At 40.1% G+C, this 21,825-nt stretch overlaps 1 protein-coding gene across 2 annotated transcripts in view; it reads left to right on the plus strand.

Annotated features, from left to right (window-relative positions):
* Positions 1 to 14,189, plus strand: part of LSAMP (limbic system associated membrane protein) — a 629,681-nt gene extending 615,492 nt beyond the window's left edge. Inside the window, exons 8-9 of one of the 2 annotated variants that reach the window (XM_026493751.4) lie at positions 5,290 to 5,322; positions 11,119 to 14,189. In XM_026493751.4, the coding sequence (XP_026349536.1) occupies positions 5,290 to 5,322; positions 11,119 to 11,216 (131 nt within the window). In that variant the 3' untranslated portion in view covers positions 11,217 to 14,189. The remainder of the gene's footprint in view (positions 1 to 5,289; positions 5,323 to 11,118) is intronic. The other variant, XM_026493778.4, reaches the window with a different exon arrangement.
* The last annotated feature ends 7,636 nt before the right edge of the window (positions 14,190 to 21,825 follow it).

Here is a 21,825-nt window from a genome sequence, read left to right on the forward strand (position 1 = left end):
CCTCAATCTCACGACCCATGACTGAGCTGAAATCAAGTCAGACCCTCAACCAACTGAAACACCCAGGCAACCTCAGTCCAGAGGATATTCTTAAGTAAAGCTCAACCACCCAGAAAATTTTCTACCTGAGCAAATTTGGGGACTGATGAAAGGACTTCCTCATCCCATTTGGCCCTTCAAATGCCTGATTTCCCAGCCGTAATTTTGCCTTTCCACTAGCGCATGATGGTTCCAAAAGAAGAATAGAATCTTCTCCTACCTAGAATCCTAGCTAAGATAGGTCTTGGTACTAAATGATTCAGTCACTCTTTCGTTTGTTCATTCCTTCATCCACTTATCTATGCACGGGCATTTATTCAGCAAATCTATAGGATACCTACTCCATGCTAGAGAAATAGTGAGCTGAGACTACAGTAGTGAACAAGGAGACATGCTGTATACCAACTGAGAGAATCTGAATGTTGAAAGTCAAAGGCAGATTAGTATAAATGTGTCATGACACTTGCCTTTTCTAGTATTAAATTATTTCCCCCATTGCTTCCTTATAGCCCATCAGCAGGAACTAAAGTCTAAGCATATGACAATATTGCTTCCAGAGCATTCTAGAACTTTCTCTGTACTAAACTCCCCAAAAGTTTTGTTCATTGTATGCTATAGTGGATATATCTTTTTATTCTTTGGACCTGCACTGCCATGCTTACTTTTTAAATGTATTTGCTAAAACATATACTTTTTATACATTTATACCTAAAAGGTATAAAAATCATAGGTTTCAAGTGTATTCTAATGAGTGTGTCCAGAAAATCCGTACAGAAATAATATCCTTGGCAAGTCAGTTTTACTCAAGAATTTGGAATCACCTTAGCACTACAGAAGGAAGAATAATTCTCAGTAGCTTAAGGACAATTTTTTTTTTTCTTTTCTGTAAGAATAGGAAAGACTCCTTTTGGAAATGTAACGTTTCTTGCTGGCTCTGGCTGGAAAAAAAGTTTTTATTTTCCCCACTATTGCCACCTCGTGGACAAAGGCAATTCCTTTAGACAGCACATAGGAACATGTCTTTGTAGTACCACAAGATGGCAGCACACAACCATGTTTTCAAAATGCCAGGCTCAAACCATTCAGGGTTTCACTTCTCAAAACAGAATGTTCTATTCCAACAGAAGAGGATGAATAGGAAATAAAGTACAAAATAAGTTCTCTGTTTTGTTTTCCTAAAGATAAATGGAATTCCAAGTCTTAAGATCATTAATTAGTGTTTCACTCAAAAAGAATGACATCTTGCCATTTTCAACAACGTGGATGGAACTAGATGGTATTATGCTAAGTGTAGGAAGTCAGTCAGAGAAGGACAAATATCATATGATTTCACTCACATGTGGAATTTAAGAAACAAAACTGATGAACACAGGGAAAGGGAAGGAAAAATAAAATAAGATAAAAACAGAGAGGGAGGCAAACCATAAGACACTCTTAAGTATAGAGAACAAACTGAGGGTCGCTAAAGGAGAGGGGGGTGGGAGGATAAGCTGGATGGGTCATGGGCATTAAGGGGCACACTTGTTGGGAGGAGCACTGGGTGTGGTATGTGGGTGATGAATCACTGGTTCTGCTCTGAAACCCCAGTGCTGTACTGTATATTAACTAACCTGAAATTTTTTTTAAAAAAAAAGGAAAAAAAAAAAGATCATTAGTGTTTCACAAACTTGTTTAGTTATTTCAATAGGAGAGCTTCCTAAAATTTAACTCATAACCTAGTTTGCTTTTTAAGGGTATTTCAAGCAAATGCATATGTTTTTATCTGATGTTTTGTGAGATTTTCTTCATAGAGTCTAATATTTGGACAATGTTTTTAAAATCCTTCTTTTAATGAACTCTTATAAATTAATTAGTAGGGGAGTTTCTGTTCCCTAAGAAAAATATTTAGCCAGGTAGACTCTTATCCAAGCCCGTCACTGACTGGTTAACCCAGGCGTATTGCTGGCTTTCTCCTGACCAAAATGCTGTCTGGTCAGTCTGCCTCCCGATCACTTCAGTGTGTTAGCCTCCCTTAATGTTTCGTTCATCCTTACTGCCGCAGTAGATTTTTTAATTATTATTATTACTCTTTGGATCTGCACTGCCATAGCTTACTTGTTAAGATATATTTTTCTCTTTTCCACCAAACTTTCACTGAAAGTCCTCTCTAGAGGGGATTTTACCACAAACCTGATAATAATGACTCTTATTCACTGAGTACTTACTATGTATCTAGCAGCATTCTAACTACAGTGTGATAATTAACTTATCTAACCCATAGCACAAATTTATAAGGAGCACATTGATTAAATTCATTTTACGAATAATGAAACTGAGGCCAAGAGAGGTTAAGTGATATTTTCTAGCTTAAGCAGAACCATTGGTCTTCCTGCCTGCCCAGGGTCCCGAACAGTTGCTTGGAATTATTCCCATGAGGCCTGTGGATCAGGGATGGAGCACGAGAAGCCAAGTGTTCTTTGAATAAAGATGGTCCCATTAGGGATCTAAGCCTCTTTGGGTGAAAAGCAGTCACTCCATGACCTTGCAGCACCCTTATAAATTCCAAAGAATGATAAACTGAAAGGCTTGACCAAAGAAAGAAGGGAAGTTGCCCTTTGCACAAGAGCAGAGCCAAGCTGTCCCCAGTCGATACTGAATCATTGAAATATCCCAGCAAGAACCCTAGAGTTATAGAGGCTATAGTTACATAGCCTTGCTTTCATAAAAATACCAGAAGGGTATTGTAGGATAGTGGGCAGGGTTCTAGTTGGAGAAGCAAGAGCCCTCAATTTCAGTCTCAGCTTTACTCTGTGTGACCGTGGGTAACTGATTAGCCTCTCTGGGCTTCAGTTTTCTCACACTATGCTGAGTACATTCTCTATAGTGCCTTGTCAACAATGTTTAAGGCAGCGTGTTTATTTCAAAGAAAAGTAGTCAGAGTAGGTGTTATGAAAGAAAATAAGTGGCAGTGTGTTTAATATACAGTTGAAACATCAGTGGTCAGATGATCAGCGTAGTCAACGGGTAGAGTTGTTTTATAGGAGAGGAGCAGAATTCTCTGTACATCCTTCTGTATAGAGGACTTCTACACAGAGGACTTCAAGTACCTGTGCAAGGAATAGACTAACTCTTCAAAGACAGAAGGACGGGTGCCAGTGACTTTGAGCCTCTTGGAAAGTGCATGTGGAGGCCCACCAGCAGTCACTATGCAAAAGAACATTCACACTAGTATCCCCCCAGCCCACATCTGACCAGTTTAGGCAGACTGTCCTTACCTGTAGATACAGCTTGCTGGTAGGAACAGCTTGGCTTACACTAGTTTTGCTGATGCCGAATTGTAGCCAAACATTTTCAAAACTTCAGACACTAGGAAAATTGTGCCCTTCTTATAGCCATCATAAGAATCCCGGAAAATAGCATGCTGTTTGAGGGCTTCTCCTTGTGACCTCCTATGGATAGACAAATGGAAGATCTGTGAAGGAAATAGATTGCCCTGAACCTCAGAAATTTTGCAGACCTGATTCTGAAGTTCTGACCCCTTTGTGCTAAATCAGATCATAAGTTATCTACTCAGGCTCTCTGTTGTTTTAACAGGCTCAGGCTCAGGCTCTGTGAGGAGGAGGCTTGCCCTATATTTATTTTTCTCGTATATCAGTGATTCTGCATCTGCTCTGGCCCATTGTGCATCCAGAGTGCCTTCATGCATTGGCTGTACTACAAGAGGGAACAGGAGCAGAGACAGCCCCTGCTTCCACGGAACTCACAGTCAGGTAGTGAAGACAGGCATTAACCAAAACCTCAGACAAAGGTATTTAAATTAAAACTGAGATGAGTGTCATGAAGGAGAGCAGAGCTTATAACAAAGGGACTTAATTTTACTAAGGAGACTAAGGAAGACTTCCCTAACTTCTGGAGGATGAGTGGGATTTCTCATGGTGATAACATTGGGCCATTGGCCCTACAACCACAACAAAAAACATGATCCCATGGAGGATGAAGGAAGGCTTGTGGCCTGGGATGCAGAGATGAAACCCTGATGAGGCTGGAGAGATGAGGGAGTAGAGCCATGGATGCCATGCTAAGGATTTGGGTCCTTATCCTGGAAGATACACGAAAACATGAACAAGTTTCAAGCAGGACAATGTGGTAACCAGATGTCCAATTCAAAAAGCTCTCTTTAGCTTCACAGTTCAATCACTTTACTTCCTTAGTTGAAGTGTGTTATTGGGGGGTGCAAGGTCATGTCCTGATCATAGAGAAGACAATCCATATCCCATAGCCATGGTTTGGGCTCCTATATCTAACCAACCATTCAGATGGTCCTGAAAGTCAAAGTGGTATCCTATGGAAGTTTTCCACATTTACTTCTAAAGATCTAACGGTATCGTTGTTAAGTTGATAAAGATACTCAAAAGAGAATTCAGGTATTTGACCAGTGTGAGCTCTTCCAACCCTGAAATTTATACATTCAACAAGTATTTATTGAACACATACTGCATGTCAGACTCTCATCTAGGCACAGGAATACAAGGTTGAGAGATAGACGTTGGTGCTGCCCTCATGGAACATATATTTTAGTAAAGGAGGTAAACTTTAACCAAGCAAATAAGTAAATTTATAAAATGGTACCAAGTAGTGATAAATGCTAATAGTATTAATAAATCAGGGTAAAGGAATAGAAAGTGACCCAGGGTACCATTTTGATAAGGTGATGGGAGAAGTACTTCCTGAGTTGGTGTCCTTTCAGTAGAAATCTGGATGGAGTGACTGTGTGGGACAGCAGAGATGTGGGGAAGAAACATTGCAAGCGCATAAAACAACAGGTGCACAACTTGTAAAGCTGGAAGGGATTTAGTGTGTTAGGAGAAAAGCAAGGTTGACTGGCTTGAATGGAGTAAACCAAGGGCAAAATGGCAGGAGGGGGTTGGAGGCCAGACACACTCCATCATTCCATTAAATTGCAGTCAAGAGTACGTCTACATGCCATTCTCAGAGTTCTTGTGCTTGTCTATACACATAACATGTAACATCAAGTGTTTGTAGTTGGAAATTTTTGCCACCTCCAACTGCAAAACATTTGTTCCAACAAAACAATCTCTTTCCGTGTGCCTTTCTTTCAATCTCTACAAGTACGTGTTTCTATTAGAATGTGCTTTCCACCTTTTGTCCCATTCTCCTTTCAGTGGAGAGTACCAGATACCTTTGTGCTTATTCTCAATTGATAAAAAAATTTTTACCTGTTTTTTGTTTTGCTAAATGTTTCTTTTTTAGAAATTGGCACCACCGTGCACTTCAAGCAAAAAGGTATGGTTCTTATTTCTGATTACCTACTGTATGATAAAATTAAGTTTTCTTAGCCATATATTGAAGTCTTATATGCTTGACTTTATTTCATCTCAATAATTTGTGATAATAATTTCCATAACATATTTGTCACTATGTTTTCCAGATTGTGAACTTTCTTAGTCACAAAAAGTCCTGATCCAACCCATGACCCCTATATCGCTTTTGAGAGCTATTCATTTTTAAATCTCGAACTGAATGAATTATTCCCCCTCCCACTTTCCTATTCTAAGTGGCCATGGTTAATTCTTGTAGAGTTGTGCTTTTGGCAATGTTCACTGCCCAGTGACCAGGCTCTCAAAAGAGATGGAGAGCCTACTTATGGTCCCTTTTTGACTGTTAAAGTAGATACATTGCTAAAGGAAATAGAGCAGCATCTCCTAAAATGAAGCATTTGAACAGTTAATATTCTCCCTGCCTCAGTAACCTCCCCCTTCTGCAGTATACCCAGGCTGCTGGGGTCTCCCAGGAACACCACCACATGACTCCATCAGCCACGTGACACAGTAATCACCCACATCTCCCTACAAAGACAATGCAATCAGACAAAAGCTTCATAAACTGGAACCTACAATGCAATTGCTAGTTCTGAGTTGCCCTCTCTACAGCTCCCACAGAAATCCTTAACAGTGTCTGTCCCCAGACCAAATTTATGGAGGAACCTGCATGGCCAGACAGCAGTCTCCTTAAATCCTCATGGCCACTCACTTGGATTGGTAATTGTCTCAGATGAAGATGTTTTCTTCTGTGGGTCTCAAAGGGGATGAGACAACCAAGGTCATTCTCAACAGTGAAAACCTATTCTTGTGGGACTTAGACCATACCAGTGACCAGCAACCACAGAGATCATGGACACTTCTTACTCTCAGGAAAGGGTCAGCACCTTGTTTATGGCCAGCTCTAGCAAATCTTCACAGAAGGCAGCAGAGACAAAGCCATCAGAAATATATACATTGAACCAAGATCATTTGGGACAAGAAGGTATAAACTCCTGTCCCTTTCAGCCCTTCTTCTCTCCCCAATGCCATGATTATCAATTACATGTGAATTTTAAGAGGCTAGTGTTAGTGGAACATATGATACCTTAGGGTTTTGGAGAAATAGGGCATAGGGTTTTATTTCAAAGACCACCGAAATAAATTCCTAGTATCACCTAGTGTCAAGGAATTCTAAGTATTGGCCTAAAATTTCAAAATTTTGTATGACAAAATATTTGATGCTGTTTTGATGGAGAAGATGTCATGGACTTTACCATGAGAATACTTTAGGCTTATCCAAGACTCACTTTATAGAGAGGGGGTTCAAACATATGGAATTATATAGGAGGAGCCCAAACTTAATTCTAAGACACATTGCTCAAATTAAACATCAATATATCCCCTCTTCTATGCTCCAGCCTGGAGATGAGGCTTTAATCCCCAATTCATTCCAGCAGAGGAAGCTGTACTGGCTGAACATAGAGAGCAGGTGGCGCCAAAGTCAATCTTATCGGGCTTCCCTTTAAACATGGCTTCCCAGGACCGGGAAGCGCCTTAGCGTGCACATCTAGGTATCCAGGACAGATTTTAGGAGATTGCTTTTCTCCTTTGCTTAACAACTGTTTTGTATTTGAGGCTTTTTTGTTTTATTTTCAGTCTCTTGGTCAGCCCTTAATAATTCTAAGAAGAATTCAAACCTAAACTCACCTGGCTTCTTTTCTTGTATGGCTCAACTACGTGCGGGAATAAGATTATTATTGACCTTGATTCCCTAGAGGCTGAAAGGAATGCCCACTGAAGCTGTGATTAATGTTTTGGGTTTTTTTGGGTTTTTTTAAGAATGATTATTTTGAATGAATCTAGTCCTAAATCTAGGATATGAGCCCTAAGTACTCAGGAAAGGCACAGAAATGGATGAGCTAGATTTGAATGAATTGCAAAGTGTCTCCAAGTGCATGCTCTCTAAAGCAGGTGTTGGAAAATCGCCTTGTAGTTTCTTTGAGCTTTTATTGAAAGACAATCAATTGGCTGAGCAGCCTGCATCAAATTCGTGTAGAGACTTGCCGAAAATTCTCGTATCGCACAATTCCGGGATGTTTTTATCAACCTTGTCCTTAATCACAGACTCCCTTGTAAAAGCGTTGTTGTGGCAAAGTGCAGTCCAGCATTCCCCTTGATACAGAGGCTCACTTATCATCCTGTCCTGAGGTTGAGAAGCTTGACCTGGTGTGTTGACTCAAGATTCTGAATCTTGCTATAGCTGAATTTTGCCCCTTCGGGTCAAACTTTAAAAGCCTTGACCCAATTCACAAGCCGATGCCTTTGTTTCGGGGGTATTTCATGTCTTTCTGTAATCCAAGCTTCTGCAGTTAATAGCAATGATGATGATGCTACCATTTATTGAATGTTTACTAGATACCACACATACAAGTGTGTGCACACACACATAAACACATATAGAATGTGGCTAAATGCCAAGATATGATTTTTGTCTGTTGTATGAAAAACATGTAGCAATTTTTGAATTGTGGTTTTATTTGCCCATCTATTCTTAAGGCTAATTTATGTTTACAGACTCTTGCTTTCATTATATCTGTCAGTATATAAAAGCACTTGCTGAGCCTGGCCATCTGGTGTGGGAAATAAGATTTATCATTTGCATTTCCACAAATAAGCAGAAATTTCATAACTATGAACTAAAATGTAATTAATGATTTTGCTGATTATTCTTCCCTGAAATAGCCATTAACTGAAGTAGTCTCCTATGCAGTCATATATATCTATAATTGCATCCACACTTGTGATGATTCTCCAACCATCATTCATTTACCCTTGCATTTTTTCAAGCTATTTATTTACTCTCAAAACCAATTATGAAAAGAGCAAGTCATATAAGCACATCAAATAGCTATATGAGAGCACTTAATAAATAATAATTGATAGAAATGAAGATATCCTTAACAGATCCATGAAATGCATTTCAAATATATAATAATAATTCTACTAAGGATAAAATTAATATTATTAGCACAGTCATATTGGGATTCCCTATATGTATCATAGACTAGCATGTGAAAGTAACTGTTAATTCTCAGTTATGTCTATTAAAAGACCAATAGTATGTGTGTACGGTATATCATATGTGTATATATAAGTATGCGTATAGCATATATACTTCTCGTTGTATCTGCGAATATATGTGTGTACATACATTAGCAAGATTGGTATCTGTGAACATATTTATTTAGGTTCATATATGTGTATATTGTATTTTTCAGTGGTGGAATTTTTGCTTTCTCGAGTATTTACTGCCCTTCAAATAAAATGATAAGACTAGGCCTTTTAGACTTCCCCAGGTACCAGTCAACTCCAAGACATCTGAAAGATAATCTAGCCTGTCCCAGCACTAAAAGTGAGATTAAGGACATAGGCAAAATTAGACTCTTTCTAAAACCCTTCTGTTTCACACTATCCTTAGGGCAAAACAAAAATCATTTTTGCTTGGTCCTGTAAGGCCTCAATTTGTGTGTAGTCTTTCTCTGTTTTAGAAGCTGTCCTGACCCACTAAGCCAAATAAATGTGCCACAGAGTTCATGCCATTTAAAGCACATAGAGGAATGAAACTGATAGGCACACGCATTACCATCTGGCCAGAAGCCCCAGGGAGTTGCCATTGAGAGAGCTTGAAGGTCACAAAGGCCAAAAAGGATAGCAGTGAAGGGCGAGGAGGGCAGGCTACAAAAGGCATGGAGCCGAGCCTCTGAACATGTGTATTCTAGTGCTCGGCCCACAATTCCCAGCAGATGCTTTATGCAGGATACATGATCTTCTCGAACCTAAATTCCTCACGAAAGGCGTGAACCTGAAGTTAGAAAAGTGTCTTTTATTAATACAACCCTACAGCCATTCAGAAACTTAAAGAATTGACTGATTAATATTTAACTTGTCTACTCTGTATCTCTGTAGTTTTCCAGAAAATAAAAACTCATTTTCTACTATAACTATACTGTTCAAAGTTTGTATAAATTCCTATTTTTAGAGTAAGTGGTATTTTTATTATTCTCAAGAAGACATTCTAGTAAAACATATTCTATTGAACATCATCTTTTTCAAAGATAACAGTTGCCTCCATGTCGTGTTTTGTTTGTCCTGGCTATTATTTTAAACACATCCAAAATTCATCTGCTGAACATTCCACTCCTTCACTGTGTCACTTCACCGCGTAGGGGTGACAGCAAAGACTGGAGCCAGCCGCCTGGGCCAAGACCCCAGCACCTCTGCGTACTAGCCGTGTATTGTGTGCGATGCCTCTTACTATCTCACCGTAAAAATGGTTCGTTCCAATGCCTGTCTCATAGCATGGTTATATGCTTAGATGCTTAAAGCATCTGTAACAGCTCCTTATAGTAAGTGCTGCGTAAGTGTTGGTTTCATTTGGTTGTTTTGCCATTATTTATATAAAACACAGATTAGGACAACATTCTTGAATTCAGCATTTTCCCTGTTATTTGATCTCTGATCTTATTTGTTTGTACACATTTTTGGAAACATTAGCCTACCAGAGGACGCTTCCGTTGCACATGCAAACCGTCATGGGTTTAAACACTCATGCACACACACACACACACACACACTCACATGCACATTCATTCCCACACACTGATCTGCGTATGCGCCCTCAAAACTGCAAAGTGGCCCGTAATTAGTCACATTGATTTCTCTTTCAAACATCATTGTCTAAGCATACAGTCTTAAATCTAAAAATCTTTTTTGTGAAAAATACTAACATTTTCTTCTTGTAATGGATATGAACAGAACTTACAGGAGAAAATGGAGTAAGCAAAGCATCGGAAACAAGCTCTTGGGGCTTACATTTTCTGCCCCAATTCTCTCCTTTATCAACACACATATGCCTTCTCCACTTTCCTCTCCATTCCAGTCTCCCGCTTAGATCCAAACCCACACACCCGAAATTGTGTCCACGTTGGGAAAACCAAGATGGCAGTAGGAAACGCAGAGGCTGCCGCTCGGGGTGGCAGGGGCAGGTTCTGGGCAAGTTTCAGTCTCAGTTCTGCTTCTGGTTTGGACCAGCTCCTCACCTCTCTAGGTTTGGTTGTCGTTGTTGTTGTTCCTGCTGCTTTTGCTTTTGATCTTTAAAGTGTCACATGAAGAGTTTAGGCCAGATGATTCCCTGCTGCCTCTTAAGACTCTACAAGGAGTTGACTTATTTTCTACCTTGCAGCTAAGGTGCCATTCAGCCATAAATGTTCCTGGGAAACAGTTCCCCTTCCCATTAACAAATACATCATTACCGCTTCCCCCCGAGAAATGAGAGTTGCAGACTGGTCCCATGTTTTATTGATGGAGATACTGTGATGAACCAGCTGTAGGAGCCCATGGCTGGCTGCTGAAGGACCCTCACCAATGCTTGGAATCTTAGCAAGGGCTGGCATCACAGTGCTATGCAGAGCAGAGCGTGCGAGAGGAGCCTGGGTGAAGAGGACCCCGCTGCACCAGCAGACACATCAGTGATAGCCCTCCCCAGCAAGAGCATTTTATATTCAAAAGTGTTCAACTACTGATACCCCTTGAGATACTTACAGCTCAAGGAGAAGGATTTAGGAGAGATTGGGAGCCCTTCTTGGGCCATACATACGTGCACTGACATTGAGGTGCTGGTTCCTGGCCCATTCTTACCTCTGATACTGTCAGCTGTCAGCTGTAACATACAGTGAGGCTGGATGTAACTATTCTCTTTTCTTTCTCTTTTGCGTTGCAGGGCCTGGCTCGGTGAGAGGAATAAACGGATCCATCAGTCTGGCCGTACCACTGTGGCTGCTGGCAGCATCTCTGCTCTGCCTGCTCAGCAAATGCTAATAGAATAAAAATTTAAAAATAATTTAAAAAAACACACAAAAATGCGTCACACAGGATACAGAGAGAGAGAGAGCGAGATGGGGGGAGACTGTTTATTTTACAACTTTGTGTGTTTATAAATGAAGGGGGAAATAAGAAAACGAAGAAGAAAATATACTTAAAACCATTTTAAAGTCCATCAATAAAAATTTAACTATAAATCAGGGTGGGAAAAGTTCTACAAGGATATGTGTATATCGAAGCAAACGTGTACTCTATAAAGACTACATCATGCTAAGGACACCCGGATGTTGTAAAAATAAGACAAGCGAAGAATTATCAGATGGATATTAACCCCACACACACACTTTATCCTTCCTTCATTCTTTTTCATCTGTGGGAAAAGAAAAAATAAGGTCTTGCCTTTGGTGTTTCTATTTCCATCATCTTTTTATTTTGTTTTCCATTTGAGCTGACTCAGAGCCATTTCAGACTATCAGTGGAATCCATGCTGGAATCCTGTGTTGAGCCTTTACCTGGCTTTCCTGCCTCCACTATCTCTCCAACTTTTAAGACCATCACCTCCCTCCCCCCCTTCCCCAGCCTCCAGTGTGTTCTTTCTCTCCCACATCCATCCCAGAGACTCCCTTTATACCTCCCCACCCCCTGGCTGCTGCTTCTCTTCACTCCCCTACCACACCCCCCAGCACTAGTCATGCCGCAAATGCTAGGAAGTGCCATTTTAATTTTCTCCACTGTGCGTGCGTGCTCAAGTCTCTCGCTCTCACGTGGGTGTACATGTGTGTGAGCGTGTGTGTGTCTCTCTCTAAAGCATGCCAAGGGAATGGTCCATGTGTACATAGACTCATTGTGCTGTAGATACTGTCCCGCATTGTAATCGTGAGATGCGGCTGCGACAAGTTGCTGGGGGACATGGTGGGGAAGGAGGCATGGAGCAGAGGCCCCCACCTTCTCCCATGGCTGTCACATGACATCAGTGTGTATCCACACCAAGCTGTGCCCCTTCTAAGGGCAGAACCTCATATTCCTCCTAGTCCAATCATCAGAACCCAGTCGAGAGTCACTCAGAATATCACTGTAAATGAAAGTGCCTACTATTGATGGGGTGAGCAAACAGTAGAAAGAATCAGTGACGTCAATGAGGTGACCTAGGAGAGAAGGTTTCTGATTTCACTCTTGTTTCATGATCTGAGGAATTCACGTATTTCCTGGCTTTTTGCAGGCTTGGACCTGCTCTGCTGCAGGAGTGAGTAGCGCGTGTTGAGTAAATCCCAAGAATCAGGAAGGTCTCCAAGTGTTAACTCCTAATGAAAGAATGATGAGCCACATGGAGATCCTAAGCAGCCCTGTTGTGCCCCTTCCCTGATCTTCAAATAGCACTGCATTTGGCCCATGGATTCCCTTGAGCAGAGATTGTTTCCTATTTCAGATAAAATAAAGTGAGAGTGAGCCAGGCAGGAAAAGTAGACAGATGCGCGGGTCCCTATGCATCCTGTAGAGATGTTGGCAGAGCTCTATACAAAGCATTGACCGTAACAAGAAGGGATCAATTCCTTGTGCTCCTTTGCAGATTTTTGTCCTGGTGTTGTAAGCTAATACTTTATTCGGTGGCCTGCACAATCTTCTTTTTTGCTCCACTGGTAATGTTTGCAGCACCATTGTTCATAGTAGTCCATCATTATCCTAGGCCAGGCCGCTGGAATATATTCCACCTTCCCTGCTCACTTTTGGCTTCTGGTTCCTGAAAAAGATACTGTGGGGGATATAATGCCTAAGTTTACATTGGCAAGAGTCATCTGAAATGTGAGTTAGGTTCTTAATCAAAAGAACTGGGAAACTTGTAATAATTTAGGCAGAAGTTGTATGCATACCACAAAGCTTGATATCACCACAGCACCAGGATTTTCTTAGGAAAGGTCTTGCAGAGAGAGCTGGCTCTCTGTCCGTAGATATCTTTGTCAGGAAACCGACCATTGCTTTCACTTAAACTGTAGGAGGCATTGGAAGTGACTCAGTTTATGAAAAGACAGAGGATTATTATTGAGGTCATCATTGAATGCATTTCAGAAGAGCGAAATATGGTACCACAAAAGTAGCTATCACAGAATATAAAACAGGAAACTTCCTAACTTCAAATAGAAAAAGGAAGGAAAACAGAAAGGAAGAGAGGAAACGAAGGAAAAAGAGGAAAAGAGGGAAGGAAGGAGAAGAGGGAGGGAGGAAGGAAGGAAAGAAGGAAGGAAGGAAGCAAGCAAGCAAGGGAGGAAGGACCTGAAATTTCTACTGATAGAGTTTATTGATTGAAGGCTCTTTGCGATGAGCCTGGTCTTTGAAGGTAATGATCTCTTCGATAAGCAACATTTTAAATCTGTTCTAAGGGATTCTATTGTTTGTTTTAGAAAGCTTATTAACAGCCTCCTTTTATGATTTTACAGTTTAGACATGAAACAGAAGGGCAAATTGGGCTTGGGGATGGATAAGAATATTTGTGGCAGATCCTCACATAGGACAGAAATTCTTATCCCAGAAAGTAGCTACTAAAATATAGGGAAGGTGAGCCATATTTCTATCCAGCATCAATTTATTGACAATCGGGGTTTCTCTAACATTTTGGTCTTAGTACAGGAATAGAAGTTTATCATCATTGATGATAAATGTTCCCCACATATTGAAGAGCCAGTCACATCCTTAGGTGGAAGCTTTAGAGGAATGCATGCTAATTTAAAGATATATAAGAAAAGAAAAGTAGCAGGAGTAATTTGGTTTAGTATCAGTTTCAGGAACAGATCCTTGTGGCATGTGACATATTTTAATCATACGCCTACACTTTGTATTGTCTCCACCCTATCGTAATGACAAGGTCTTGATATTATGGAAGGAGATTCTCCACTGAAAGGAATGTCTGCCTTGTCAGCACCATTTGTTCCCTGAGTTTTAATATAATGGACCATATATTAAACATAGTTAAACATATATTGAATATTGTGGTGTTTGCATATATCTCTGGCAGGATCTGGGAATTAAAAATGTCCTGGCTCCTGCTTCAGAGCAAACATTGGCCCCAGAAATCTCCTAGGTTTGAGAATGTCTCTAAGCAATGTGAAGAATGGAGGAGAACATAATTTGGAGAAAGGTCAGGAAAAAGGTAGCAGCCAGAGGACTGACACCAAGAAATTGAGTCTGAACATGGAACTTCTTGGAATTTAGTTCATCATATTGCTATAAATCCCTTCAAGAATCTTATCCATTGGTAATCAAAACTTGAAATCCTGCACTGAAAAGAACCAGCTGATTGGAAATAATATCCTGAGAGGAGTGAAATTCATCAATCTGAATGGCTAATATATTTAATGTCCTCTGTATGCAAAACGAAACTCCACCACTCATAAAACAAAATCCTTAGAACCGACCTTCAGTTAACGAAAACAGAAATGACTAAGGGCACTTCCTGAAGAACGAGAACTATCCTAGGTTTTACAACTGCAGAATTATATCCTCTGTGCAATTGTTCATCAGAAGGTGTTGCCTTGTTGGAGGAACAGTCTTACTTGTTTTGAGACATAAAATCCCTGTGCCCTAGAAGAACTAAGGCTTAGGGAAAAATTGTGTTTTCTGTTGGGGAACAATTGTCCTATTGCCCTTTGCCTTCTCTTCCAAGTCAGACAGACTTCTCCCTTGCCATGGGCATTTTTTTTACTACATATTCAGTCAACTGGGGCTATTCATAGAGACCTTGTAAAAGTACTCGTGATTTTCATGTTCTTGGAGACAGAAACACAAATCTGTTTCTCCTCCAAAAATGGACTTACCTCCTTTGCACACAAAAACTAAACTCCTCAGCATGAAATTATTTCTGAGTTATTACCTACCAAGTTGTTAGCTTCTTAACTACTCCAGAGTCACAGCTTCCATCCCCGGGTTGGTTGCGGTTTGACTGTTTCTATTGGCTTGTCTCCCGGAATTTCTCCTTTTGTTTTTTGCAGGCCTTGAATTATTTGTGGAAAAATAATATATATGTGTATGTATTTTTTTTAATCTTATCTTTACAGATGCTATATTTACAATATTGTATGTATTTTAAGACAAATCTAGAATAATGGTTGAAACTTAAAGAAAAGTATTGAATTTGGTTTAAAAAAAAAAGAGCTATGCTTCACTTAGAAAGATACGGAGCCCCATTTTTTCCACTTCGTAATTACTTGTTTAAGAGGAATCTGTTTGTGGACCAAGTTCCATGGGATTAACCATGGCTTTATTTTTCACTTCATCTTCATAACTTTTAAGCCTGAATTTACTCTTGGTTACCAGTAACTATCATTTTTTATAGAAATATAAGTGCAGTGCTATATCTGACCTATAAAAACTATTAATATTTTGAAGACAAATGTTAAACATACCACAAAAATAGTGAGATAGGACCCTAAATTAAGAAACACAAATTCAGTTCAGGAAGCCTTCTTCTTTCTTACGTACTTAAAATATTTCTCTTCCAAAGACTACATTTGCCCCAGTGATGTAAATTTTCCATCATGGTTGGCATAATATCTGTAAACATCTCACTAAATGCAAAATGGAGTTTACATTTATGTGCATACTAGTGGAAGAGAAGTAAACTATTCTCATTTGCATGTAGCTGTGTTGTCAAATGAGACCAACTGAAATTCAAGAGAGAATTTGTTTTCACCCAGCGATGTACATCACTTTCCTGCTGGCAAGGAAGCTGGTGTTAACGTTAGGTCTAGGTTTAACATTTACACCAGCGCAAATGTTTATGGATATTATGGAAAACTTATTTTAAAATCTTGATTTCCTTTCAGTGCATTTACATACTGTGTGTTGATTAATAAATTAGGCACCAATCATGTGTAAATCAATGTAAATCACTAGTTTATGTACATAATATAAACTATGTAAACTTCATTTTTCATGCAGTGCCCAGGTTCAGCTAAATCTATGAATCTTAAAGAAAAAAAAATCAAATAAAAGTAAATAAAAACTAAAGCACTTCCCAGGTCAGAATGGGAAGGAATATGACTAATGTCCTGAACAAGAAGGTTGCCTCAGCAAAAGGAAGCAGACCCACAGAAACTACTAAAAGTCAACATCCTGCTCAAGTCCCAGGAGGCCACCTCTTTGTTCCTGAGGGACCAAAGTGGAGTTTCTCCCAACTGTTGCCACAGTTGTCTCACCTGACCCCAAAGCAAGGGAAATGAGACGGAGGAAGGAGTTTTAAGGGCTCCTGTGTCTGTTGCATCAACTCCCAGTGTCTTCTTGTTACTTCTTACCTACCATCTAAGATGGCTTATTTAAATAGATCCAAGGTAGTCACCTACAGCTTGGTGGCAAAATATTACTCAGTTTTTATTTTCCATCAGACAAAGACATTGGAAAAGCTTCTTTGTCATCTAGATTCTAAGAAATTGTAAGATATAAGAAATATGTTATATCCTTGAGAAATATCTTGGCAAGTCACCCTAGGAAATGATTACTTTTATTTAATCTGATAGACCTATATTTCTACATATCTATCCTGACTATTGCAAATGAGGACAGAATTACTCTAATTGGGAGTATCTCTCTCAGGCACCTTCTCTTGGAGTCTTTTTGAAGGGTCCGATGTGTTTAAGAGAGTGACATATATGTATTTTCTACAATCTGAACAGCCACAAAGAGCCACCAAAGAGATAACTTTGGGAATCATATGAACTTTCTGCATGGACTGTTACAGAAAGAAATTTAGATCAAATTAACATGACACTTAAAGTACACTCCGCCACCCAAGATAAATGGCAACTTTAAGGTGAAGCAGAAAGTCAAGAGAATTGGATTTTGGCTAGGGTCTGGCCACAAACAAGCTAGGTGACCTTCAGCAAGTCATTTAAGCTTCCTGAGACCTGGTTTTCTCATCCTGAAAGTAAGGGATTTCGATGACATCTCTAAGATCTCTGTCAGCTCTAAACTCTGATTCTGGAATAAGAATTTCACGCTCATGTAGCATGTGGCCAGCTGATCGTTCCAAGCAGCTGTTTGTCTCCTCCAGTTTGGCCTCTGTACCACTTTCCTTTCTCAGAACCATCATTCCATCATCTCCGTTTCAAAAGCCAAAACTTCTAGATTACAGCGGCCCTGGACTGGTTCTAAAATTCTCTTCTTATCAAAACTTCTTAGCAGTGTAGACAAGGGACACATTCGGATGATACTGAAGGCATTGAAATAGCTGGAGTTGTTTCCTTATAATAAAAAATCTAACTGTTGAACTTTATTCTAATAACCTTTCATAGGAAGGAAAGTAGCCAGATTGCGTATTATGCATGTTGTGCATATGAAAGGAAACATCAGTTGTTGTTGTGTTGTTGTTGTTTTTTTTCTCATCCTGGGCCAAGTGCCTCATTTCAGTAAATGTGTGTCCTTGAAAACTCTGCTTGTGCTGATGGCAGTTAAGCATGTGGTCCCAGGAAAGTTCAAAACGCTGTCCCGTGAGAAACAAGCAAGACAATACATTTTGTTTTATACGGAGTTTCTCATGGCATGAGTTTTCTTAAACTTGACTTAGAGGCTGTGAGGTCAAGCAAGTGGACAGAGAGAAAACAAGCCTCATTTTCAAAAAGTACAGGTCGATATCATTTAAAGAAGACAAGTTAAAAATAGGACAAAAAGAAACACATTTCAGGAGGTGACAGAGTCGAATACAGTAAGAGTTGTTGTGAAGACCAAGATCAAATATGGCAGTTCAGTGCTCTGAGAAGAGGGTACGCAGGAATGGTGCTTCTCAGGCAGTTAATGAGGAACCACTTTCTTGTACCATGTTCTGAATGGATTGAGCACAGGCCCACTTGTTTTAACCCATCAAAGTGTAGCCCCACACTGTCCTGGAGGCTCAACTTAGCTTTTCATTCAGTGCCTAAGAGAACAGAAACAATCTGAGTCTCCTGTGTACTGAAGAGCAGGGATTATCCATGACTTCCCAGCATTAGTATCACTTGATGCAGATAAGGATGTGGGATGGGCTTAGAGCGCTTACCAAGCTCTCTGTAAGTGGGACAATGACTGCCCAGAGGACGACTCCCCATTTAATGGTTATTTCAGAGGTGTCTTTTTGAGTGGTGCTCCTGGATCTACTCCTACAGCTACATTTTCCTCTGCACAAGCCTTCTCTATGTAAAGCCAGGCACAGAGTTAAAATCTGCTTCTTGCAAATGAAGAAAATACATGGAACTACTAGCTTCATGGCACGCGGCAGTAATTCTAAGCTATCTGTGGCCTTTTTTGGACCCACTTCCCTAAGTCTTTGCTCTTCACCAGAGAATGTAAATGGTTCATTCTGGTGATTATGGCCAAGTCCTGCTCCCTAAGTATTTGCTGGGATTGGGGGAAGGTTAAAGGGAAAAAGATGCAGGGGGAGAGAAGCATGGGACAAAACCTCTACCTTCTTTCCCTCCACCCCGCCTCACCCCTTCCTTCTCACTGCTCTACTGAAGGGTGTATAAATCCTGCTCTTGGTTAGAATTCTCCTTATTAACAGTGTTATATACATATAAATATATATATATATATATAAATATATTCCTTTTTTTTCAGCCCTGTAGACATAAACAGAACTTTTCCTTGATGATACAAACACATGGCCATTTTTTATTTGGGTTTTTTGTTGTTCAAAGTTTATTTTTGTTTATTGGATGGATTTTTTTTTCCCTGGATACTAGCTCTGTGAAGGAAAATAAAAAGCGCAATGTGTGTTAAAAAAAAATTCAAATTAAAAAAAGCTTTTTTTCTTTTCTTTTAAAATGTATTTAAATTCTGTTCCTCTCTTCTGTTACTTTACACGTATGAATGCTCTGCTCTTCTGTGATCTTAAAACAAAATGAAATAAACGTGAAAAGGAGATGTGTCTTCATTGACCTGAGTCAGTGATCTTGTGGTTGACTGCACTGCCTCTTGGAGGTTTTCATGAATCAGATAGGAAATAAAGCCAGTGATAAAAATAATGTGAGGAAGGGGTGGACAAAACACCAAAGAATCACTTGAAAGCTCCATCAGTATCTCTCCTATCACAGAAAGAAATGTGGTATTTACAATAATTGTCTTCATCTAAGCAAAGAGGTTCTTCGCGAGTTTTTCTTTTTCTCCCATAAGGGATCATAAGACAGAGCATTAATTACCATTGGGAAGCTACAGATAAAGCATTAAGAAGTTCGAGATTGTTAGATTTGAGTGAGACGTTAGGACATGATCCCAAAAAAACATTAGGGAGTACACTCTTCCTTTAAAGTCTCCATAGTAGGGGTATCTTTAAGGATTGGTTTTAATAACATCCTACCTGATAGCAGTAGAAGGAACGAAATTACTTTCTAAAGCCACCTATTTTTTTTTCTACTTATGAAAAGGAAAGTTTGTTTTCTATTCTTACGGAGAGCCATTACCTTCACAAAATGTGTCCAGAATCTCTATAGAAGTTCTATAGCATTGCACAGGACAGACAGGAGATCCCAAAAGAAAATGAGAAATAAGCAAATCACAATCCAAAGAGGTGAGGTTGGTTCATTGTATATCAGAAGTGATTGGGAGGGTCTGAAGTTTGACTCTTACTAGCCAAAGTAGGTCAGGAAAACACAAGAGAACTAATCCTGAATCAGAGTGGGTGGCTGGGGGAGAGGGTGAGGAAGTAAGCACTCATCAGCTCCAATAATCAGCAGTCTCAGACAGACGCAAAACGCCTGGTCCCTTCTGGTTTAAAGAGACCGTTTAAGGCCCAATTTCCCCAAATTTGAATTTTATATAAAATTCTGAAAATGCCTTTCTTCAATGAGTTCGCCAAACTCAAAGTTGAAGACACAGTTCTCAAACAAAACAACCCTCACATCAGAAATGAGGGTGGCCTGAGGTCCCTGAAATAGTGGCTCATGTCTGAGCCATGATTTCAGAGTTCCCACTATCCTCTCAGATGTAATAATTTCTAGAATGTCACAGAACGCAGGAAAGTGTTATCCTTATAATTACAGTTTTATTACAGCAAAAAGATGCAAATCAGAACAGTTAGAGAGAGAGAGACATAGGGCAAAGTCTGAGAGAATCCCAAACATGAAGTTTCCTTTGTCCTCATCCCAAATCAGGGCACACTACCTTCCCAGCACATTGATGTGTGACAATGCCCAGAGTGTGGCCAACCAGGGAAGCTCACCCAGTCTTTGGTGCACAGAGTTTTTATTAGTTTTGTCCCTTAGGCATGACTGATTGAATCACTGGCAGAACAGCTGAACTCCATCTCCAGGTTAGACTGATGTCACTAACACAAGACCCAAACCCCTACTACTCTAATCACATGGCTGGTCTTTCTGGCATGGCCAGCCCCCATCCTGAGTCATCTTGTTGTCATAAACTCTCTAGGGGCCCACCAGAAGTTATTTTATTAGCATGAACTACCAGGTGTGATCGAAGGGGCCCAACATGAATAACAAAGAAACTCCTACCACTTGAAAAATTCCAAGGACCTAAAAGTTACCTCCCAAGAACCTGGGGCAAAGGGTAGCCAGTCTTTATTATATACCTTCCTTTTCCGGTCTTATCTAAAAAAAACAAAAAACAAAAACAAACAAAACCACTTGGGAGTCTCTAATAGCATTGTCCCCAGGTGGCTTGAGATTTTATTTCCTTTTAGCCACAAAAGCTACAGGGTTAGAAAGTTAACGCCACCTTAAGCCTTTGCCTTCTGAGTGCCTCAGAAGAAATTCCTTGTTGTATACCCACTTTCTACTCCCTTTATATCCATGTACTTAAAAGTATGTTCAAAACAGCAACAGAGAGCTGGGAAGAAGGTCAGTCTATGAATCTAACCTCTTAATGAAAGGGCCCTGTCTTTTTCACCTTTGTGATCCTTTCAGACCTAGCATGGTGAATGGCTAATAATCTAGCAAACATTTGTCAAAGTAGAGTTGAGTTGTGTTCAATGCAACCAACACATGTACTGCATGTGGAATTCTTTTCTACCAATCACTGCAACCTCACCACAGTGGCAGAAGACTTCTAAATTCAAGTCTATGGAACAAAAGGCAGATCCCTCCCTCACACACATACAAAATTGTTACACAAACATGGAATATTTGGCTGCCTATAAGCCCAAGAATGGAGACTTCACGGTCTTTGTGTGAAGAGAAAAAGGCCCTTCCTCCACCCCCCTGCCTAGTTCATTCTCTTCTACTCCCTAGATTGGCCCATTGGAGTAACCTTTCATCAGCCAAACTACTTCCTGGCCCCAAAATCTCAGACTGTTGAGGATCTTTAGCAAACCCTGGGAATTGTGTTTGAGAACACTGGGGACGGGAGGTCTTCTAACTTAATCACCTCGTACAGACCCAACCATTCTCAATGAGAAGGTGCTGGCTGACTTGTCATGTGCTTTTAAAACAAGATAGCTTTTACTACATAAGGTCGTAAAATTGGGACTAGCCGCGTTATCTCTACTTTGTGTCATTCTACCTGCTCACCGTGCCCCTGTCTGGCTTCCCAGATCAAATGCGAGATCCATTGATCCAAGGAACTTCTACCTTGGGTCTGTCCGCATGGAGAAGACGCTCCTACTAGCGGGCCCAGGTACCAGAGGTGGACCTAAAAA

Source organism: Ursus arctos, unplaced genomic scaffold, assembly GCF_023065955.2.
Source record: "Ursus arctos isolate Adak ecotype North America unplaced genomic scaffold, UrsArc2.0 scaffold_4, whole genome shotgun sequence".
In the NCBI taxonomy this organism is placed as follows: domain Eukaryota; kingdom Metazoa; phylum Chordata; class Mammalia; order Carnivora; family Ursidae; genus Ursus; species Ursus arctos.